This window comes from Monodelphis domestica, chromosome 1 (assembly GCF_027887165.1).
Source record: "Monodelphis domestica isolate mMonDom1 chromosome 1, mMonDom1.pri, whole genome shotgun sequence".
NCBI lineage: Eukaryota > Metazoa > Chordata > Mammalia > Didelphimorphia > Didelphidae > Monodelphis > Monodelphis domestica.
Genome location: NC_077227.1, coordinates 192,434,774 through 192,453,230, shown reverse-complemented (window position 1 = coordinate 192,453,230; position 18,457 = coordinate 192,434,774). Strand labels below are relative to the sequence as shown.

At 35.7% G+C, this 18,457-nt stretch overlaps 1 protein-coding gene across 3 annotated transcripts in view; it reads left to right on the top strand.

Annotated features, from left to right (window-relative positions):
* The window catches only part of RYR3 (ryanodine receptor 3), a 793,997-nt gene that overhangs the window by 506,978 nt on the left and 268,562 nt on the right, over nucleotides 1-18,457 (top strand). For all 3 annotated transcript variants that reach the window (XM_056810219.1, XM_056810218.1, XM_056810220.1), the window contains 4 exons: nucleotides 11,689-11,775; nucleotides 12,193-12,419; nucleotides 13,642-14,440; nucleotides 14,913-15,113. In XM_056810219.1, the coding sequence (XP_056666197.1) occupies nucleotides 11,689-11,775; nucleotides 12,193-12,419; nucleotides 13,642-14,440; nucleotides 14,913-15,113 (1,314 nt within the window). The remainder of the gene's footprint in view (nucleotides 1-11,688; nucleotides 11,776-12,192; nucleotides 12,420-13,641; nucleotides 14,441-14,912; nucleotides 15,114-18,457) is intronic.

Below are 18,457 nucleotides of genomic sequence, written 5' to 3'. Positions count from 1 at the left end.
TATCTTTCTGCTCAAGTGTTCAGTCTTCTTACTGTCCCCAGGACACTGGGCTCCTCAACACTGCTGTTGCTACTATAGCTCCTTGCTGCTATCCTCTGCTAAGGTGCTCTTACCATTGAAGCATTGTACTTCTGGCCAGTCTTTACCCTAGTGTCAACAAGCCTCTCCCACTGTCTTCCTAAGCTTCTGTGGGCTATAAAAATGATTCATGTGACTTTATTCTTGGCTTTCCCAATCAAAACCTGGTTTCATATATTTTCTACATTGTTATCAGGGGTTCTGAGGCATTTGGGGAGAACTAAGCAGAAATGCCAGCTCATTTTGACTCTACCCCAATCTATAGCATTTTCTTTGATTCACGTCTCTGCCTTGCCCCACTCATCTAACCATTTGCTAAATTCAATTGCTGTACTACCTATAATATTTCCCATTATTTTCCCTTTTCTATTCCTACTGCCAACACATAATTGAAATCCATATTACCTCTTATCTAAATTATTTCAAAGGTCACTTAACTAGTCTCCCCATATCTAAAATCCTCCCAATCAAGCCTATTATATACACCACTGGTAGAGTTCCATTTCTTGGATATATCAGTTCCAATAGGCTCAATTAATTATCTCTTTGTAGATGTTCCTCGGGTATATATATATAGATATAGATAGATATATAGATATAGATATAGATATAGATATACATCAATAACCTTTCTCTTGAGTTTTGATCCCACATCATGAACTATCTATTGGACATTTTGAATTAGAAGACCTATTCACATCTCAAACTCACTATTTCCCCCCAAAAAAGTTATTAGCTTTCCCTAAAAATACTCCCCTATTATATATACTTCCTCATTTCTTGAAAATTAAAACTATCCTTCCAGTCTCCCACATTTGAAACTTTGGAGTTATCCTTGGCTCACTAATCTCCCTCACATCCCATATGCAGACAATTTTCAAGTAATATTGATTCTGACTTCATTACATCTCTTGTCTCTATTTCCTTCTTTCCACATTTACCCAGCTCCTACTCTATCTCAGTCCCTTATAACCTTGTTCTTAATCTATATCAAAATAATTTCCTAAATTATTTATCTGCCTCACATTTTTTCCTTTTACAGTCTATCCTTTACACAATTTCCAAAATAATATTCCTAGACATGTCATTTTCCTGCTGTGAATAAATAATTATTTGGGCAAAGAAAAAAGCATCTGCAAAAAAGCAAAAGAGCTCAGAACTTTTAGGAACACAAATGAATGGAGGAGGGGAGACGGTTCCAATAGAATCTTGGAAAAAGCAGTTAGGAAGCTCCTGCTGCCTGATACTTGATTCCTGCTTGGCTGTTTCTCCACGAAAGTAGAAGACAGACCCCTTCATCTCTTCTCTAGCCATTGCCTTCTACCTAGACTGTGAGCTGAAAGAGACTTGTCAGCAGTGCTGCTGATATCTACCCTTAGGGGAAGATAATTTTGTTTTCTGAACTAACTATATTTCAAATCCTCAATCAAGATAACTTAGAAATTAGGGAGACCCTAATTTCCTTCTTCCTCCCTCCAACCTCTTCTTACCCCTCTCCCCAAAGATTAAAAGACTCTTTAGTTAAAGTACTGGTTGTGGGATTTGGTTATTAGGGGGGAAATCTTCAACTTACCATCTGTGAGAAGATCACAGTTGAAAGGATCAAGAAGTAGTGTAGGGGAGGGGATCAAGAAGATTCAGTCTCTCATTTGGCTTGCTTCCTGGTGCAACTTGTATAAAATTCCCCACCACTATAATTCGCCAAGTTTCATTATCTACTACACTGCTTAGCAATCCAAATTCCTCCATTTGGCATTTAAATCTATTAACAACTTATTTCCAGCTTCTTTCAAATGACTGCTTTTAGCATACCCTTCTCTCTGACCAAACTAAACTTTTGCTATTCCTCACAACCAATATTTCATCTACCATCCCTTTGCCTTTTCGTTTGCTGTCCTCCATTCCTAGAATGTACTCCTTCCTTACTTTTACCCCTTAGAAGCCATGTATTCTATTAAATTTCTAACTGATTATATAGCCAATAGGAACAAATATGGCAAAGGACCTAAATAAACAAGTCTTTATGTTTCTAAAGATTATTTTTGTTTCAAGGACCACCTTATGGGTGACAGAATAGGAATTTTTAAATATTCTTCATAACTTGCTTTCTTCTACATTCCTTATTTTTTAATATGGTGCTTTGTGGTGCCTGTCTTGTTAATCTCATTCATGATATTACCTATGAAGAGCAATCCTCTCATGATGTAAAATTCCAGGCCTCCATACTATTTTGAAATAAAAGATAAGGGCTCTCCAGCCTGTATGCACAAAAGCTACTTAACAGGTCAAACCACATGGATGGATTCCTAGCAGTAGGATGATTATTATTCCAACTCTGTAACCATTTTTATTTTTCAATTATCTTAGCAAAAGAGGGGGAGCAATATTTATACAATTTTTTTATTCTGAAAGAGCTGGTGTCTACAATAATGAGGGAAGATTTCTTTCTCATCATTATTCTCAACCTCCCCATTAACCACTGCCATGCAATTAGCAAACCTCTTTTCTCACATTTAAAAATGTAATCATCTGAAAAATGAAAAATAAAACATATTTTCAGTAGAGATATTAATTGCCTCCCCAGTACCACTATGCAGAGAAGAGAGCCACAACTTCAAATAGAGATTTACGAAGGCAGTTTGTTTCAGTTAGTCTAATCTCTGTGTTCTGACCTTCACACAAGATTAGAAATAAATATCAATTACTAGTTGAAGGGGAAAATAGATCATTCATTGGTGAGATATCTTAATAATAGGAGACAAAAGGAATTGTGGGAAGATGGTAGGTATCCTGTTAGGATACAGAGAAGCCCAGATCTCCCATAAATATTCCCATACAGATATAAAATTGGAGCAGAATGAACAGACTAAAAATAAACAAAAAGAGCTAGCTATAAACTCCTCCTTGCAGTCCAGGTCTATACAAAAAGACTGCCAGAATCATAAGAAAGCAAGAGAGATAAGATAGAGTAGGTAAGAGGCAAAGAATGAAACAACCTGGTCCCATGGCAGGAGAGAGGGTCACTGAAAGTATACCAGATGCAGTATGGGTTAACCCAGGGATCCCATCAATGACAGGATTCAATGACAGACCAATTCATAGTTTGGAGTGAAACAAAGCCTGAGCAACACTTAAGAGAAGGTAACCCAGAGATCCCATCTATGGTAGGCAATAGGGCCAGACTAGCAACTGAGGAACATGAACGTGACAGAATCCAGGAAGCGTGCCTAAATCATAGCATAAGAAAAGGCCAGACAATTCTTGCAGAAGGTATCCCCTACTCTTAACCATGGAGCTCAGGATTAAGTAAGACCTACCATCTGGGAGTACTAGAATAATGTTTGACCTAAAGACAAATCTAAAATCTAGAAACTGAGCATGGAAGTTTGAATAAACAGAAGGAAATGACAAGTTGTAGAGTCAACAAACATTTATTAAGCACTTACTATGTACTAGGTGCTACGCTAAATGCTAGAGATACAAAGATTAGTAGTCCCTAGTCTCAAAGAGCTCTAATGGAGGAAGAGGATGACATGCAAACAAGTATGTACTAACAAAATATATACAGAATCAATTGGAGAACGTCTTAAAAGGAGTCAAACAAAATAAAAAATTTCTTTGACAAGGATAATTCTAAGGGGGGAAAAAAACAACAGAAAAAAGAGTCTCAATAAAAAAATACTAAACAAAGACTCTGAGAAAAAACATGTCCTAGCAATAAACAATACAGGAATACATGGAAGAAAATGTTTTAAAAGAGATACAAAATGGGAATAGCAAGTAGGAAAAAGGCTGTGATAAACCCTGCCTAAGAATTGAAATCCCTGAAAATTATAATAGGCCAAACAGAAAATAATAAATCCATGAGACCATAAGAAATAGTAAAAGAAAATAAAAGATTAAAGAAAAATGAGAAAATCCAAAGCATATATTATCAAAAACATCTGACCCAGATCAGAGATCAGAGAAATACAACCTAAGACTCAACAGACTACTTGATAATCTTGATAAACAAAAAGTTGTATACCATAATTCAAGAAATAATTTTAATTCCCTAAATATATTACAACCTGAGAACAAAGTAAAAATAGAAAGAGTCCTTTGACTCTCTTTTTCTTTTTTTGAAACCCTTACATTCCATCTTAGAATCAATACTGAGTATTAGGTCCAAGGCAAAGAGGGGTAAAGGCTAGGTAGTGGGGGTTAAGTGACTTGCCCAGGGTCACACAGCTGGGAAATGTCTGAGGCCAGATTTGAACCTGGGGCTTCTTGTCTCTACTCCTGGCTCTCAATCCACTAGCTACCCAGCTGTTTCACCTTTGACTCTCTCATGAAAGAAGCCCCCAAATGAAAACTCTCAGGATTATCACAGCCAAAATCTAAAATTTCCAAGTGAGAGAAAAAATGCTGATAATAGTCCAAAAATTTTTAAGAATCAAAGAATCATACTCAGAATCATACAAGAATTTGCAGCCTGAACTTTAAAGGAGAGGAAGGCTTAGGAAAATGATATTCTAAAAGCCAAAAGAGAGATGTTTGTAATCAAAAATAGCCTTCCTAGAAAAAATAAATATAATCTTACAGGGTGAAAAATTATCTTTAATGAAGTAGATCATTTCCATGAATTCTTGAATTAAAGGTAAAAAATGAATAAATATTTTGAAATGGGCATGCAGGATTCAAGAGAAACATGGACAAGGATTCACATTTGATCAGTAGGAATGGACTCTGTGAAGGTAAATTGTGTATATACTATAATGGAGGAGGAGAAGAAAGTGTCTTCTTAAAAGCCTAATGTACTTAAGAGTCAGAGAGAGTTAAATAAAATAAAGTAGAGGGAATAGGGACAGATTTTTTTTTGTAAGTGAAGGAAGAATCAGGTAATATATTGAGGAGGAAAGGGAGTATAGCAGCACTCATTTTACATGAAATCAACAAATGCAAGTTCAGTTATACACAATTACCATTTTTTAAAAAGGAAAAATATATCAAATAAAAACTTTTAATTACACACCATTTTCCCAAGTAGTAGAAAGTTTCATATCAGTTCACCCAGTCATGCTCATTCTCATTCTGTGAAGTGTTAGTGTGTCATTACATTGTTTTGCACCAAGCATTAACTCCTGAATCAATCTTTGAAGAACAAATTAGAAATCAGAATCCAATATATTGTTACAAGAAACATTTTTGAATCATACAATCACATAAAAACTATATGCTTACATTATATTAATATGCCCCATAGTTACAAATTGACATCAATACATAACATGAGTAACATGGGTGCACTAAACAAAATACCATATAATTACTTAAAGGAAAAATTAATCAAGTAGTAAGTGAAAAGAACAGAAAGATTTAATAATGGGAGACCTTAATGTAGCTCTTGCAGCTGTAGACAAATCTAACAAAAAGATAAGCAGAGCAATTTAGAACTTAGGTAGAACTTTTGAAAAAATGAAGGCTAGAATATTTCCACTGATTATTGAAATAGAAACAGATGGAAATTTTATATATTTCTAAGCACTTAATGATACACCCATTCAAAAAATGGCTATGTATTAGAAACCAAAACTTCATAAAAATTCAAAAAAGTAGAAAAATAAAAAAATCCCTTACAGGCCATAAGGAAATAAAATTATATTCAATAAAAGTTGGTTATAAATAATTTGAGGTTAAATCACTTAAAGACTGGTTCATAAAAGAACAAATAATTTTTTAAATAACAATAATATGACAAAAATATCCATAATTATGGGATACAGATAAAGTAATTGTTAGGAAGAAATTTATATCTCTAAGCACTTTCATCAAAAAAGAAGAAAACAAATAAATGAATTGGGTAATAAAGTTTTTAAAATTTTAAAACAAAAACCACCAAAATCCAAAGTAAAAATTCTGAAAATCAAAGAAGAGATGACTAAAATGGAAAGAAATATTTTAAATGAAAATTGATAAATATAGCTATAAGGAATTTTTTAATCTAATTAAAACAGGTAACTAGTTTTAAATAAAGAGAGGAAAATGAAATTATTCATACCCAAAATAAAAAAGGAAAATTCACAAGTGAAGAGGTAAAAAGAAAATTATCTGAAATTATTCTTCCTAGTTATGTGACAAAAAAAATAGCTGAAATGAAGTTCATAATACTTGCAAAAATATTAAATATTCAAATTAACAAAAGAAATGAATAATTTTTAGAAATTCCTTTTTATTAGTAACAAAGAATTGGAAACTAAAAGGGTTTCAACTTTTTGGGAATTATAGTACATGAATAGAATGGAATATTTTTTAATCACAAAAAATGACAGTGGATGATATGAGATAATACTGGAAAAACTTGGATGTACTGATCCAGAATCAAGTGAAAAACAGGAGAATAATTTAGAGCAGCATTATTACAGAGAAAAATAGCTTTGAATTATTCTGAAGTTTAAGAATTACTTAAGAACTCTGATTAGTGCAATGACCAATTTCAATTCCAGATAACTTATTATGAAATATGCCATCCACATCTTGATAGAAAGGTGAAACACTAAACATAAAGAATAAGGTAATGATTTTCCGACACAGGCAAAGTGGCAATCAATTTTGCTTTTCTATACATTCTTGTCCCAAGACTTTTATTTTCCTTTCTTTCCTGCATTGAAGGTGAGGACCGGGCACAGATTGAGGTATTGGGCTAGAATAGCAACAAGAAAAGAAAGAAGAGAATGTTCTTGAGGCATCTTTTTTTTTTTTAACGCGGAAAACAAAGAGAAGGCCAGAAAGAAGACGGGATAGTCTCAAAAACTATAGGATGAACTTAAATGCTTAAAAGGAAAAACCAGCTGTATATAATGGAGACCTACAGTTTCATATACAATCCACTTTTTTTGTTGTTCTGCTAATCATATGGTAAATCCTATTTTATTTTTTGTTAATGAAATTCAGAAAAATACATGTGTGTATTTTTTTAATTACAGGCAAAATTAACTAGTACATTATTTTTAAAAATCAATCTACCTTTCTCTTCACTGAACAGTGTCTCCAATGATTGCATATTTTGCGTTCTAATATTATTTTCTAATATTATTTTGGTTATTAAGGAAAATGAGTACATCATTCAAATGCAAAGGATATGTAATATGGAAGTAGACCTGTCTTAGATATCAACATTGTTTGAATATTAACATTGTTTTAAATAAAAATAAAACAACCTTTGAAAGACTTGAGAATTCTGATCAATATAATAACCAATTACAAATCTAGATAAAGACTGCTACCCATCAACTGAAAAAGAGAGATGTTCAATATACACTGTATAGAATAGTACAGTTTTGAATATGGCTAGTGTAGGAATTCATTTTGCTAGAATAGATCTAGGTGTTACAAAGATTTGTTTTTCCTTTTTTCTAGTGAGGTAGAATGAGGTAAGAAGGACGAAAAATAAGTTTGTTAATTGAAAAAGCAAAATTTAATTTTAAAAATATATAAAACCTAGCATTTGGATATATCTATCCATTATTCCTTTTTGATTGGCATCAAAGTCTGCTATATCCTCACATATCATATTTGGTTAATTTGATAAAACTCATTTTCCTTAAGCCCCAAGCAAAACAGAAGCCAAATTTAAAAATCTTAAAACTGGAAGGAACCTGAAATGTATGTAGTCCAACAGGAATTGACTTTGCAATGTCCCTGATAAGAGATCATCCAGTCTCTGCCAAAAGTGTTACAAGGCTCATCTCACTTTCAACAGTTCTTATTTTCTGGAAATGTTTTCTTATAGCAAGATAAAATCTGCCTACCTTTAATTTCTATATATTTCTTCTAGTTTTACAAAATATATCTAATGCTTCTTCAATTATTTGATCTTATTCAAATAATTCTTTTTAATTCTATTCAATTGAACAAGCATTTATTAAATACTTGCTTTGTACCAGGCACTGTGCTAGGCATTAGGGAAACAAAAGCAAAAATGAAAATAGTATCTACCTTCAAAGAGCTTACATTTTCCTTGAAGATACCTTCTATGTTCCCCAAATCTTCCTTTTGCCAAGTTAAGAATCCCTACTCCTTTTCTGCCATTACTCTTCCTATTTCAAGATTTCTCATCACCTCAGTCTTGGAGGGTCTTCTCATTACATTCCCTAGCTTGTCAATGTCATTCTTGGAAAATGTTATATAGAACTGAATAAAATATTCCAGAGGTGATAAAGGTGAGATCTTCAGAAAACTCCTATCACCATCATGCTGAACACTCTTTCTCTTAAAGAAATTTGAGATATTCATTTTTTTAAACTGCCCCATGACACTTTTGACTCATATTGAACTTACACACAACCAAAAATTCCAGATCTTTTTCACATAAATTGTTGTTTATATCATATATGACTTTATTATACAATTTTACCCCAAATGTAAGATGTTACTGTTATCCTATTGAATATTATATTTTAAATTCAGCCCAGCATTATAACCTGCCAAAATCCTGTCAAATCTCAATTTTGTCAACCTACATAATTATTAACTTCACCAACTTCATGATATCTAAAAATTTTCTAAGTATCATTAAATTATTAATAAAATAACTTTATTAATTTATTAATGAAGATGTTTAATATGACCCAGAATCACTACTTTGAGTATTCCTTAAGAGACTTTTGTTCATATTGACATCAGCCCATTAAAGATCACTCATAGACACTCAGGGTTCAAAAGAATCTCAGGAGCCATCTAGTCCAACCCTCAGTACATTGGCTGTTGAATCTGATATTTCAAGTAGATCTGAAGTTACCTAACTATACTTTCTTGTATTCTCAGCCCATATCTTTCCATCTTATCCAAAAGGATATTATAAGAAACCTTAACAAATGTTTTCTTGAAATCTGTGTCTACCTCATTTCTAAAATGTATTGACTCTGATAAGAAAAGAAATAAGGCTAACTTGACATGGCCTGTCCTTAATGATAATGGATAATGATCTGTGGTGGATCTTAGTAATTACCACTTCCATTTCTAAGCACATATTTTCCAATAAGTGTTATAATAAGTTTTAATAGTAATAATTGGATGACAACAAAAGAATAGCACTAGTTTTAGAATGAATTTTCCAGTAAATTTTGAAATGTTATCAGGGTTATAGTTTAAACTTAATATACTCTTTTTGATTATCAAAATGGTCATCTTTTCCTATCCAGAATTATGATCACAGATGAAACTAAAATCTAGCAAAAGAGATTCTGCCAGTAGGTGAACTAAACTATTAAAGAGTCACATGCTTTAATATCATACTAGAAATCATTTTTCTATCCACTTTGTATGCTCCAAATTTCAGGTATAACTAGAATAAACAAGCTATCCCAAATATTCTGCATTTTTATAGTTACCTTACTTTATATAGTAGAAATATGACTGAAAAGGTAGATATAAAAGAAATTTTGTAAGTAAAATGGGAAACATCACAAAAGTAGTGATGTAGGTTCCTGTTCTAACCCTATTACTGACTAGCCATGTGATTTTTAAGCATGTTATGTAACCTAACTTTTACTTAGAGGGATTGTAATGGTATATGAACTATAGCAATTAGCCCTACCCACTTTTTTACAGGTAAATCAAGGAGCTTGGAGAAATTAGACATTCTTGGCTCACTGTCCTCACACTGGACACTTGATCCTAATTCCCTGTTATAGGCACTGGAAAAAGAGTAAAAAGAAAAATGGTCTTTAGCCTTAAGAAACTTCATTCTCCCAGAGTGAGTCCTGGATATGCAATATTTACACAGATAATTAGAGGAGAAAGTGTTTACACGTAAGCGAATTCCAAACATATGGGAAAGTCTGCCAATGGCAGCAAGATAAGAATTAGAATACTAAATAAACCAATGTGGCTATGATATAGATTATAAAAAAAGAGAATGAGAGTTAAAAGTCTAAAAAGGTAGGCTAGGGTCAGAATATAAGTAGTTTTAAATACAAACTGAGTTGATATCATTTTATTCTAGAAGTCAGAGGCAAAAAGAAGCTAATGAAGGTTGTTGGAGAGATTAAAATTGGCGGTAGGGAGCCTACAGAGAGGCCCATGAAGAAGCTATTATAATTGTCTAAAGAAGAGATGTTTAAGGCCTACACTGCCATGGGCAAAGTCCACCCTTGCCCATGACTCCAGGGTTTCCCAGCAGGTGGTGAATGATAGGTCAACAAAAATAACAAATGGAAGACAACTTAATCATAACAGCCATGGGATTGCTTTGCACCTAACAGCTGCTTCGCTATCTCAATGTCTGATCTTTATTTTTATACCCATTTTCTCTGCATGCCTATACACAAAATCAAAGAGAGATAATTGGAAAAGTGATACATTAACTTTTAACAAATCACTTGATTAACATTCTATATTTTTGTATTGTGATTAAAGACAGAATAAAGGTTGCACACAAGATAAATGATTTCGTCACAGGTGGCTTAATTTTCTCATTGCCCTGTGAGAAGTTTTGAGCTTACAATCAAGGAAAATTACATATTGCTTTTAATAACATGGAATAATTAATCAGCAGTTCTTAGACAATTCAACAATCATACTATTGAGGCTGAGGGGTACTGGGAACACAATTCAAATTTAGACTGGTCGCTTCTAGGGAGTTCCTGAGTTACTTATTTGTGTGAGTCACTGAGGCATATTGAAGCTCAGTGTACCTGTACTGTACCTGTATGTATTGTATGGGTCTCTATGATTGATTTGTGTGCTGGCTTCATGAGAATAGGCTTCTGTGAGTGGGAAAGTTTTGGGCTTGGCCTATAGCTGTGGCTTTTCTGGGAATTATGTACCTAAGTAAAAGTTAACCCATGATAGTCTTTTTGGGATTGGGTTTGAGGGTCTGATCTTTTGGTGATGTTTTAGAGAATTAGGGTACAGGTGTTTTGCTCTTGCATTATTTCTTTTGATATTAGGGGGAAATAATAATGTCAATTCATAGGTAAGGGGCACTGATGAAAGAGGTCATGTAAAGGGGGTTGGGTGGGCTATCACATCTCACCAGGGACCACTCTGTGGTCTCCCCAGCTACCACATGTGACTCTGTCAAGGCGTTGTGGTCTGATGGCTCCCAACACTACACTAGGGTGGTGATTGGAAGTAGAGAAAAGAGACTAGTTGTGAGAATTGTTGTGGAGGGAGTATTGATAAAATTTAGCAACCAGTTGGAGAGGATAAGGAAGGAATGCAGTCCAGGTGTTGCCTCCTTCCCAAGGCCTTATTTAATTTCTCCAGTAATTAGCACTCCTTACCTCTAGAAATTGCTTTGTATTAATCATATATTCCAAGCAAAGTGTTGACTCCTTAATAGCAAGAATTGTTTTGCTTTTTTCTTTATGTCATTGGGACCTACATAGTGCCTTGCATTTAGCAAATGCTTGCCAAATTTTTTTTTAAATTAGAGAAGGAATAATTTTTCACATGGAAGGTTTGTTTGAGAAAGACTCTGGAGCTTGATTTTTCTTAGCTATTCTATGTTAGGCATAGTCCACCTTCAAGCCAAGGAAATGGCTGAAGTGACTTCTCAAAAATTCTTCTAACTTTTAGTTTGCCATTATTCCCTAATTTATCAGAATTTTTCATTTTCCTCCCTAGGTTGAGCCCAATACCAAAGTGTTTCCAGCTGTCTTCCTGCAACCCACAAGTACTTCTTTGGTTCAGTTTGAACTTGGCAAGTTAAAGGTATTTATTGATTTCCTTACTGCTGGGAATTAAAAGAGCACTTGTGAAAAGCCAGATATTACAGCCCTGGGAACTCAGGGATATAAGTAATAATTCAGGGCTCACCATTCCCCCCCTATATTTTCCCTTTTGACTTCACAGTGGCCCCTATAAAGCAGTTGTGAAACTATTCTTATGTATTTATATTCCCATTGACCTATATAGTTTTCTAAGAGTTAATTAATGCTCTTATGACACATTTTAAAGGGCCTTATGTAAATTGAAGTTGGGAAACTCAAAGATCTGTCCATATGACCTAATTTCCTATTAGTTTATGAATATCATACTGGCTACCATTGGGCCAGGCTCATTGTCCAACTATTGAGAAGGTCCCCAGTATACATGTTCTTTTTTCTTATTCGTCTCTTTCTTGCTCAGAATGCAATGCCCCTATCAGCAGCAATATTTAAGAGTGAAGAGAAGAACCTTGTTCCCCAGTGTCCACCTCGCCTGGATGTCCAAACCATACAGCCTGTGCTCTGGAGCCGTATGCCCAACAGCTTCCTGAAGATAGAAATGGAAAGGGTGAGCGAGCGCCATGGCTGGATGGTGCAGTGTCTGGAGCCACTGCAGATGATGGCCCTTCACATCCCTGAAGAGAACAGGTACTGATTAAAGAAGAGGGGTAGGCCTAGGAAGCCAAAGTAAGGAAACTCTAGGACACTTTCATATTTCTTCCTCTAGGTTTCATACCTGGATGTGGTCAGCATTGGGACAGGACAGGCCAGAAGACCTCAGGACTGAATTTGGTTAGGTAGGAGCAAGCTGACAGATAATATGAGAGCTAGACAAGCATTTGCTTCATCTGTAAAATGAAAAGGTTGAATGTAATGGCTTCTAAGACCCTTTCCAGTTCTAGATCTATGATCCTATGAATTGAAGTGAAAGGGCTTCAATTCAATTCAGAACATCAGAAGGTGAAAGTGGGTGTTGAAGATTCAGTTTGGAATTTGACAGATTGTATGAAGATGGGGTACCCCTCACAAGCACCTATTCTAAATTCAGGCTGGCAAGCAGGGACAAAGGTCTGAAAAGTTCAACAGAATGCAAAAAGGAACACTTAAATAATCAGAAACAATTTTAGTGAATAGAATTGTAACCTTTAATCAAAGACTGCTCCCTGAAGTACATTGTAGGAGGGACTCATAAGTATATTCATAGTCTTGAAGACACAGAGCCCCTCAAATGTCAGGAAATCCTAAGCCTAGCAGAAGCAGAGTACCAGGTCTTCCTACTAGTTCATACAGTAGACAGTTCATATATTTCATATAATAGAAAAGATAAAAGGCCAGTATTAGTCAAATTTTTAAAATGTAAAGAGCTGTTTTAGAGTCATATAACCTTTCATCTATTTGAATGTTTCAGAATTTTTCTTATTTGGATAGAATATAACCTAACACTTGACCCACTGATATGGTAAAAAGAGTGTTGGACTTGAAATCAAGAAAAATCTAGGCTTCAGATCCTTAGAATTACTAGTTGTATAACCTTGTATAAATTAATCATTCCCTGAACTCTAGTTTCCCCAGCTTTAAGATGAGAGTAACATTTATGCTACTTTTTAAAAATATTTTTGAGCAAAGTACTTTCATTATCTTAAATGATCTTATAAAGGATACTTGTTTATATCTGCCTTTTTAGTCACACGTTTGCCAACAGAGTGCTAAACATGTGAAATGGTAAAGAATGGGAATGGGGAAGGAGGAAAGGGGATAACAACATTACTTCAGCACTTTCACTCTTACCCTTTATTAAGTAAATTTTTTTTCATATTGGAGAGGATAAATTTTTTTTATCCTATCGGTTGATTATTTGTTATGTTCCCAGGTGTGTGGACATCTTGGAACTCTGTGAACAGGAAGATTTGATGCGGTTCCATTATCATACACTAAAACTTTATAGTGCAGTCTGTGCCTTAGGAAACAACCGGGTAGCCTATGCCCTCTGTAGCCATGTAGACCTGTCTCAGCTCTTCTACACAATTGATAACCAGTACCTCCCTGGTCTTCTGCGCTGTGGTTTCTATGATCTACTCATCAGCATCCACCTAGCACATGCAAAGGAGGGAAAACTGATGATGAAAAATGAGTTCATCATCCCCATTACCAATACCACCCGAAAAATTAGACTATACCCAGATGAATCCAAGCGGCATGGGCTACCAGGGGTAGGCCTGAGCACATGCCTTAAACCAGGATTCAATTTCTCCACCCCTTGCTTCATTGTAACCAGTGAAGAGCGTCAGAAACTAAGCCCTGAGATTCCTTTGGAGATTCTCAAGACCAAGGCCTTGAGTATGCTGACAGAAGCAGTGCAGTGTAGTGGGGCACACATCCGTGACCCTGTTGGAGGATCTGTGGAGTTCCAGTTTGTACCAGTTTTGAAACTCATTGGGACCTTGCTGGTTATGGGCGTATTTGACAATGATGATGTTCGACAAATCCTACTCCTCATTGATCCCACTGTGTTTGGGGAACATAAGGATGAAGCACAGGAGAGCACGGAAAAGGAAGTAACACACGTAGAAGAGAAGGCAGTAGAGGCTGGAGAAAAGTCCAGCAAGAACACCCAAGCCCCTGTTCGAGGTTTGCTTCAGACCAGATTGCCAGAATCTGTAAAGCTACAGGTAAAGGCCCAAAGATAGAGGAAGGATAGATGCAGTGTATATGGGAGAGAGGAGAGAGAGACAGAAACAGAGAGAGAACAAGAAAGCTGCCCAAGGCTTTGGCTAGGATTGCAATAGCTAATTACCTAAAAGTGACTTATCCTTTCTCTCTGTTTTGAACTCAGTTTTGTCATCATTGTTACATAGACCCAGTGAAAAATCAAGAGGAGTTTTATAACTCTCTCTCTCTCTCTTTATCCATAGAGATATGCTTATAGGAATGTGAGACAAGTCCAAAGATATGGAGATGGGGGAGGGAGTGTTGTATGTGAAGAAAAGAGGAAAGTCTAATTTGACTGGATTAAAGAGCCAAGTATGGAGAGTAACGTCCAGGGAGATTAGAAATAGAAATTGAGACTAGGTTATGCTAAGTTGTAAAAGTTAAAAAACCATGATCCTTATTTTTCCACTAGTATGTGCCATTTTGTTCCAGATGTGTGAACTTCTTAACTATTTCTGTGACTGTGAACTACAGCACCGAGTAGAAGCTATTGTTGCTTTTGGTGACATTTATGTGTCCAAGCTACAGGCAAACCAGAAATTCCGCTACAATGAACTTATGCAAGCCCTAAACATGTCAGCGGCCCTGACTGCCAAAAAGACAAGGGAGTTCAGATCTCCTCCACAAGAACAGGTAAGAGGTACGGGCCCTTTTCTCGGGATCTGCAATATGAGAGCGTGACAAAGTTCTCAACTTAGGATCGGGAAGACTTTGGTAATTCCATGGGATTTTACTTCATGATCCTAAACAGATCAGCTTTCAGAAGCTCAATTTCCTTACCCATAAAAATGGGAATGACAAATACAGAGTTATTGTAGGATCATACATTTGTAAATTGAAATTCAATATAAATGTTGGCTCTTAGTACCCACTTTCTACTGAACTACAAGATCATGAAGAAGAATAGCTGGCATTTATCTAACACTTTTAATATCTGCAGAGCACTACACATGTCATTTGATCTTTATAAGAACCTTGGGGCATATTATTATCCCAGTGTTATAGATAAGAAAACTGAGGCAGATAGTGATTAAATAGCTTAACCAGGGTCACAAGACTAATAAGTGCCTTTAAACTCAGAGCTTCCTAACTCCACTGACAAAAGATTTATCACAGAACAAAAATATCCTATAGTCCCTGAAGTCTCTTGGCAAATGGGGAAATTAAAATAAGGCAAGAGAAATAACTGTACTCCTCATTACCATATGTGTTCAAGCTGCAGGCAAACCTGTTTCAAACTCTTCATATTGTAGGAGTGCTCTCTAAGTCTTTCTCTAACACAGGGATCCCCAAACTAAGGCCTGCAGGCCACATGTGGCCCCCTAAGACCATTCATCTGCCCCCCCTGCACTTCCAGAAGGGGCACTTCTTTCATTGGTGGTCAGTGAGAGGAGCACTGTATGTGGTGTATGCTCACATACAGTACTACTTCTGGTGACATAATCCTTTGCATGGTGCCTTGTTCTGAGAGTAACTGAACAAGAAATAGGTGCCTCTCAAAGGATTATGCACAATGGAAGATTATCAAATGGTGAGCGGCGATCTGGAGGAGTGGATTCCACGCTGTGTATACTGCTGCCCGGTATAGTGGTGGCGGTGATGGGCCTGTGCAAGGTGTGGCAGGCCCATCACAGCCAGCGCTGCAGCCTCTGCTATCCCAGACAACTGTATACAGTGTCACAGGCCCAGCACTGCCTCCAGTACTGTATACTGAAGGCTGTATACATCGGATAACAGTGATCTGGCCTGTGACATCAGTGGTGGGCCTCTCCTGTGAGAAGCCTACCACTGCTACTGGGTGTTTTGGGGGATTTAATTAATATAAGACAGTGTCTTATTTTGGGGGAAACATGGTAGTTCAGTGACCCTCATACTTCCCTAGATGCACAAGTTCCCATTGAAATATTGGTCAATTTGTTGATTTAAATATACTTGTTCTTTATTTTAAATATTGTATTTGTTCCTGTTTTGTTTTTTTACTTTTAAAATAAGATATGTGCAGTGTGCATAGGGATTTGTTCATAGTTTTTTATATAGTTTGGCCCTCCAATGGTCTGAGGGACAACGAACTGGCCCCCTGTGTAAAAAGTTTGGGGACCCCTGCAAGTCCTGCCCCAGTATATCACTGATCAGTTCCTATACTGAGTGTCCTTAGCATCCCCCCCACCATTGCTGTTTATAAGGAGTGTACTCCCCCAAAATATCATAGACTTAAAGATGGAAGGGACTAGTCCAACCTTCTCATTTGACAAATGAAAAATAAAGGTTCAGAGAATTGACATGCTCAAGGTCACATAGAAGCATCACAGCCAAGATTTGAAGATAGGTCTTCAGACTCTGACTCCAGCCACTTTTCCACTATCCTATTCTTGGAAGAGCCCAGACTGGCAAGGAAACCATATTTAGAAATATTTTTGAGTTAAGACTCCTAAGCCCACATTACTCCACAGAGATAAGAGATAGGCAGTAACAGATTGGTGAAGGACTATGAGCTTAATGTAAGATGATAAGAGATTAATTCTAACTTCATAGATCTCTGAGTTTTCAACTTTATAACTCTGCTCATTTCAAGAGTTTCTTCCCCTCATTTTTCTAGGATGTCAGAATTCAACACAGTCTCATTTTTACTACTGAGCTCCTTTTCACTACTTACCATTTGAGACAGTTGTTGCCATATCCTTTATAAGTCATTATTCATCATCTTCATTACAGTTCACCTATAGCTTTACCTTGTTTCTTAAGAGAATTTACACCATCACTTCTAAAATTAATTTTGCTTCTAATCTACTAAATTATTCTTTAGCCTGTCATTTCAAAATCATTTCATTTCCCATCTTGCTGAAATACCTTTAGATTTCTCCTCAAAGCCTCAGAATCCTCTTCAACTAATTCAATTCTAAAACTCATATCTCATCAATACCCACTGTTCCTAGGGCCCTCCCTCCCCTGATTTGACCATGGAAAGTTCCTCTTAGAACTCCTACTTACGGAGGGTACCCCACCTACTGCACTTCTCTGGACATCGCTATCATATCCATTCTCACTTTTACTACTCTATACTTTTCAGCTTTTGTCTTTCCCATTATATTATGAGGTCCCCAAGCTGTCTTTTTCTTTTCTTTGTATCCTTAACAAGGTGCTTAGGAAAGTAGCACATAGTAAATGCTTTGTTACTGTTCATTGACTGACTTATCTAAACGCCATCTCCCACCCCATCATGTCAGAATAAAGAAGCTAATGGACTCAATATATATGAAAAAGTCCTGGTGCCCTAAACTAAGTTTTCCCAAAATCACTATGCAATAGACCCTAAGCAGTTATGATTATTCCCTTATAATCAAATCTATTAGGGAATGAAGGCAATAGTACAAAGGAAATAAAAAGCAACTGGTAAAAATTTTTAAAGAGAGAGGGACACTATAAGATAATATTGAAGCTAACGAGAGTTCATTACAGCCACTGTCTTGAACTCTTTAAAATGCTGACCCTTGCTTCATCAAGTATTCACAGGAGATGATGGAACTTCCAGTGAGAAAATAAGTTTTTTTAATTCTTTAAATAAATTCTTTTGATCTCACTCTCAATAAATAGCCCATGATAGCTATTTGTATATTCTGGTGTGATAATTATCATGATTTTGTATCAATAATACAACCACAAATTAGCTTCATTTATATTTTTCAGTGATGACGAAAGCAACAACAAAGAAATTATATTTACATAGGACTTTAAGGTTGTATAAAACACAATTCTCATAATAACTGGATAGTGTGTGGATTATATAAATATTATTATCCCTTTAAAGAGCCTCAGAAGTTTCTGATCCTATGAATAAGAACTATGTTTAAATGAACTTGAGAATTTGCCACAAATCTTTGCTTTAAAAAAAATCCTGTGATAGCATTTGAAGCTTTGAGATCTTCTTCTTATATTATGCACACTGTAGAAACAAAATGATGAGGACCTTTAGGTAGATG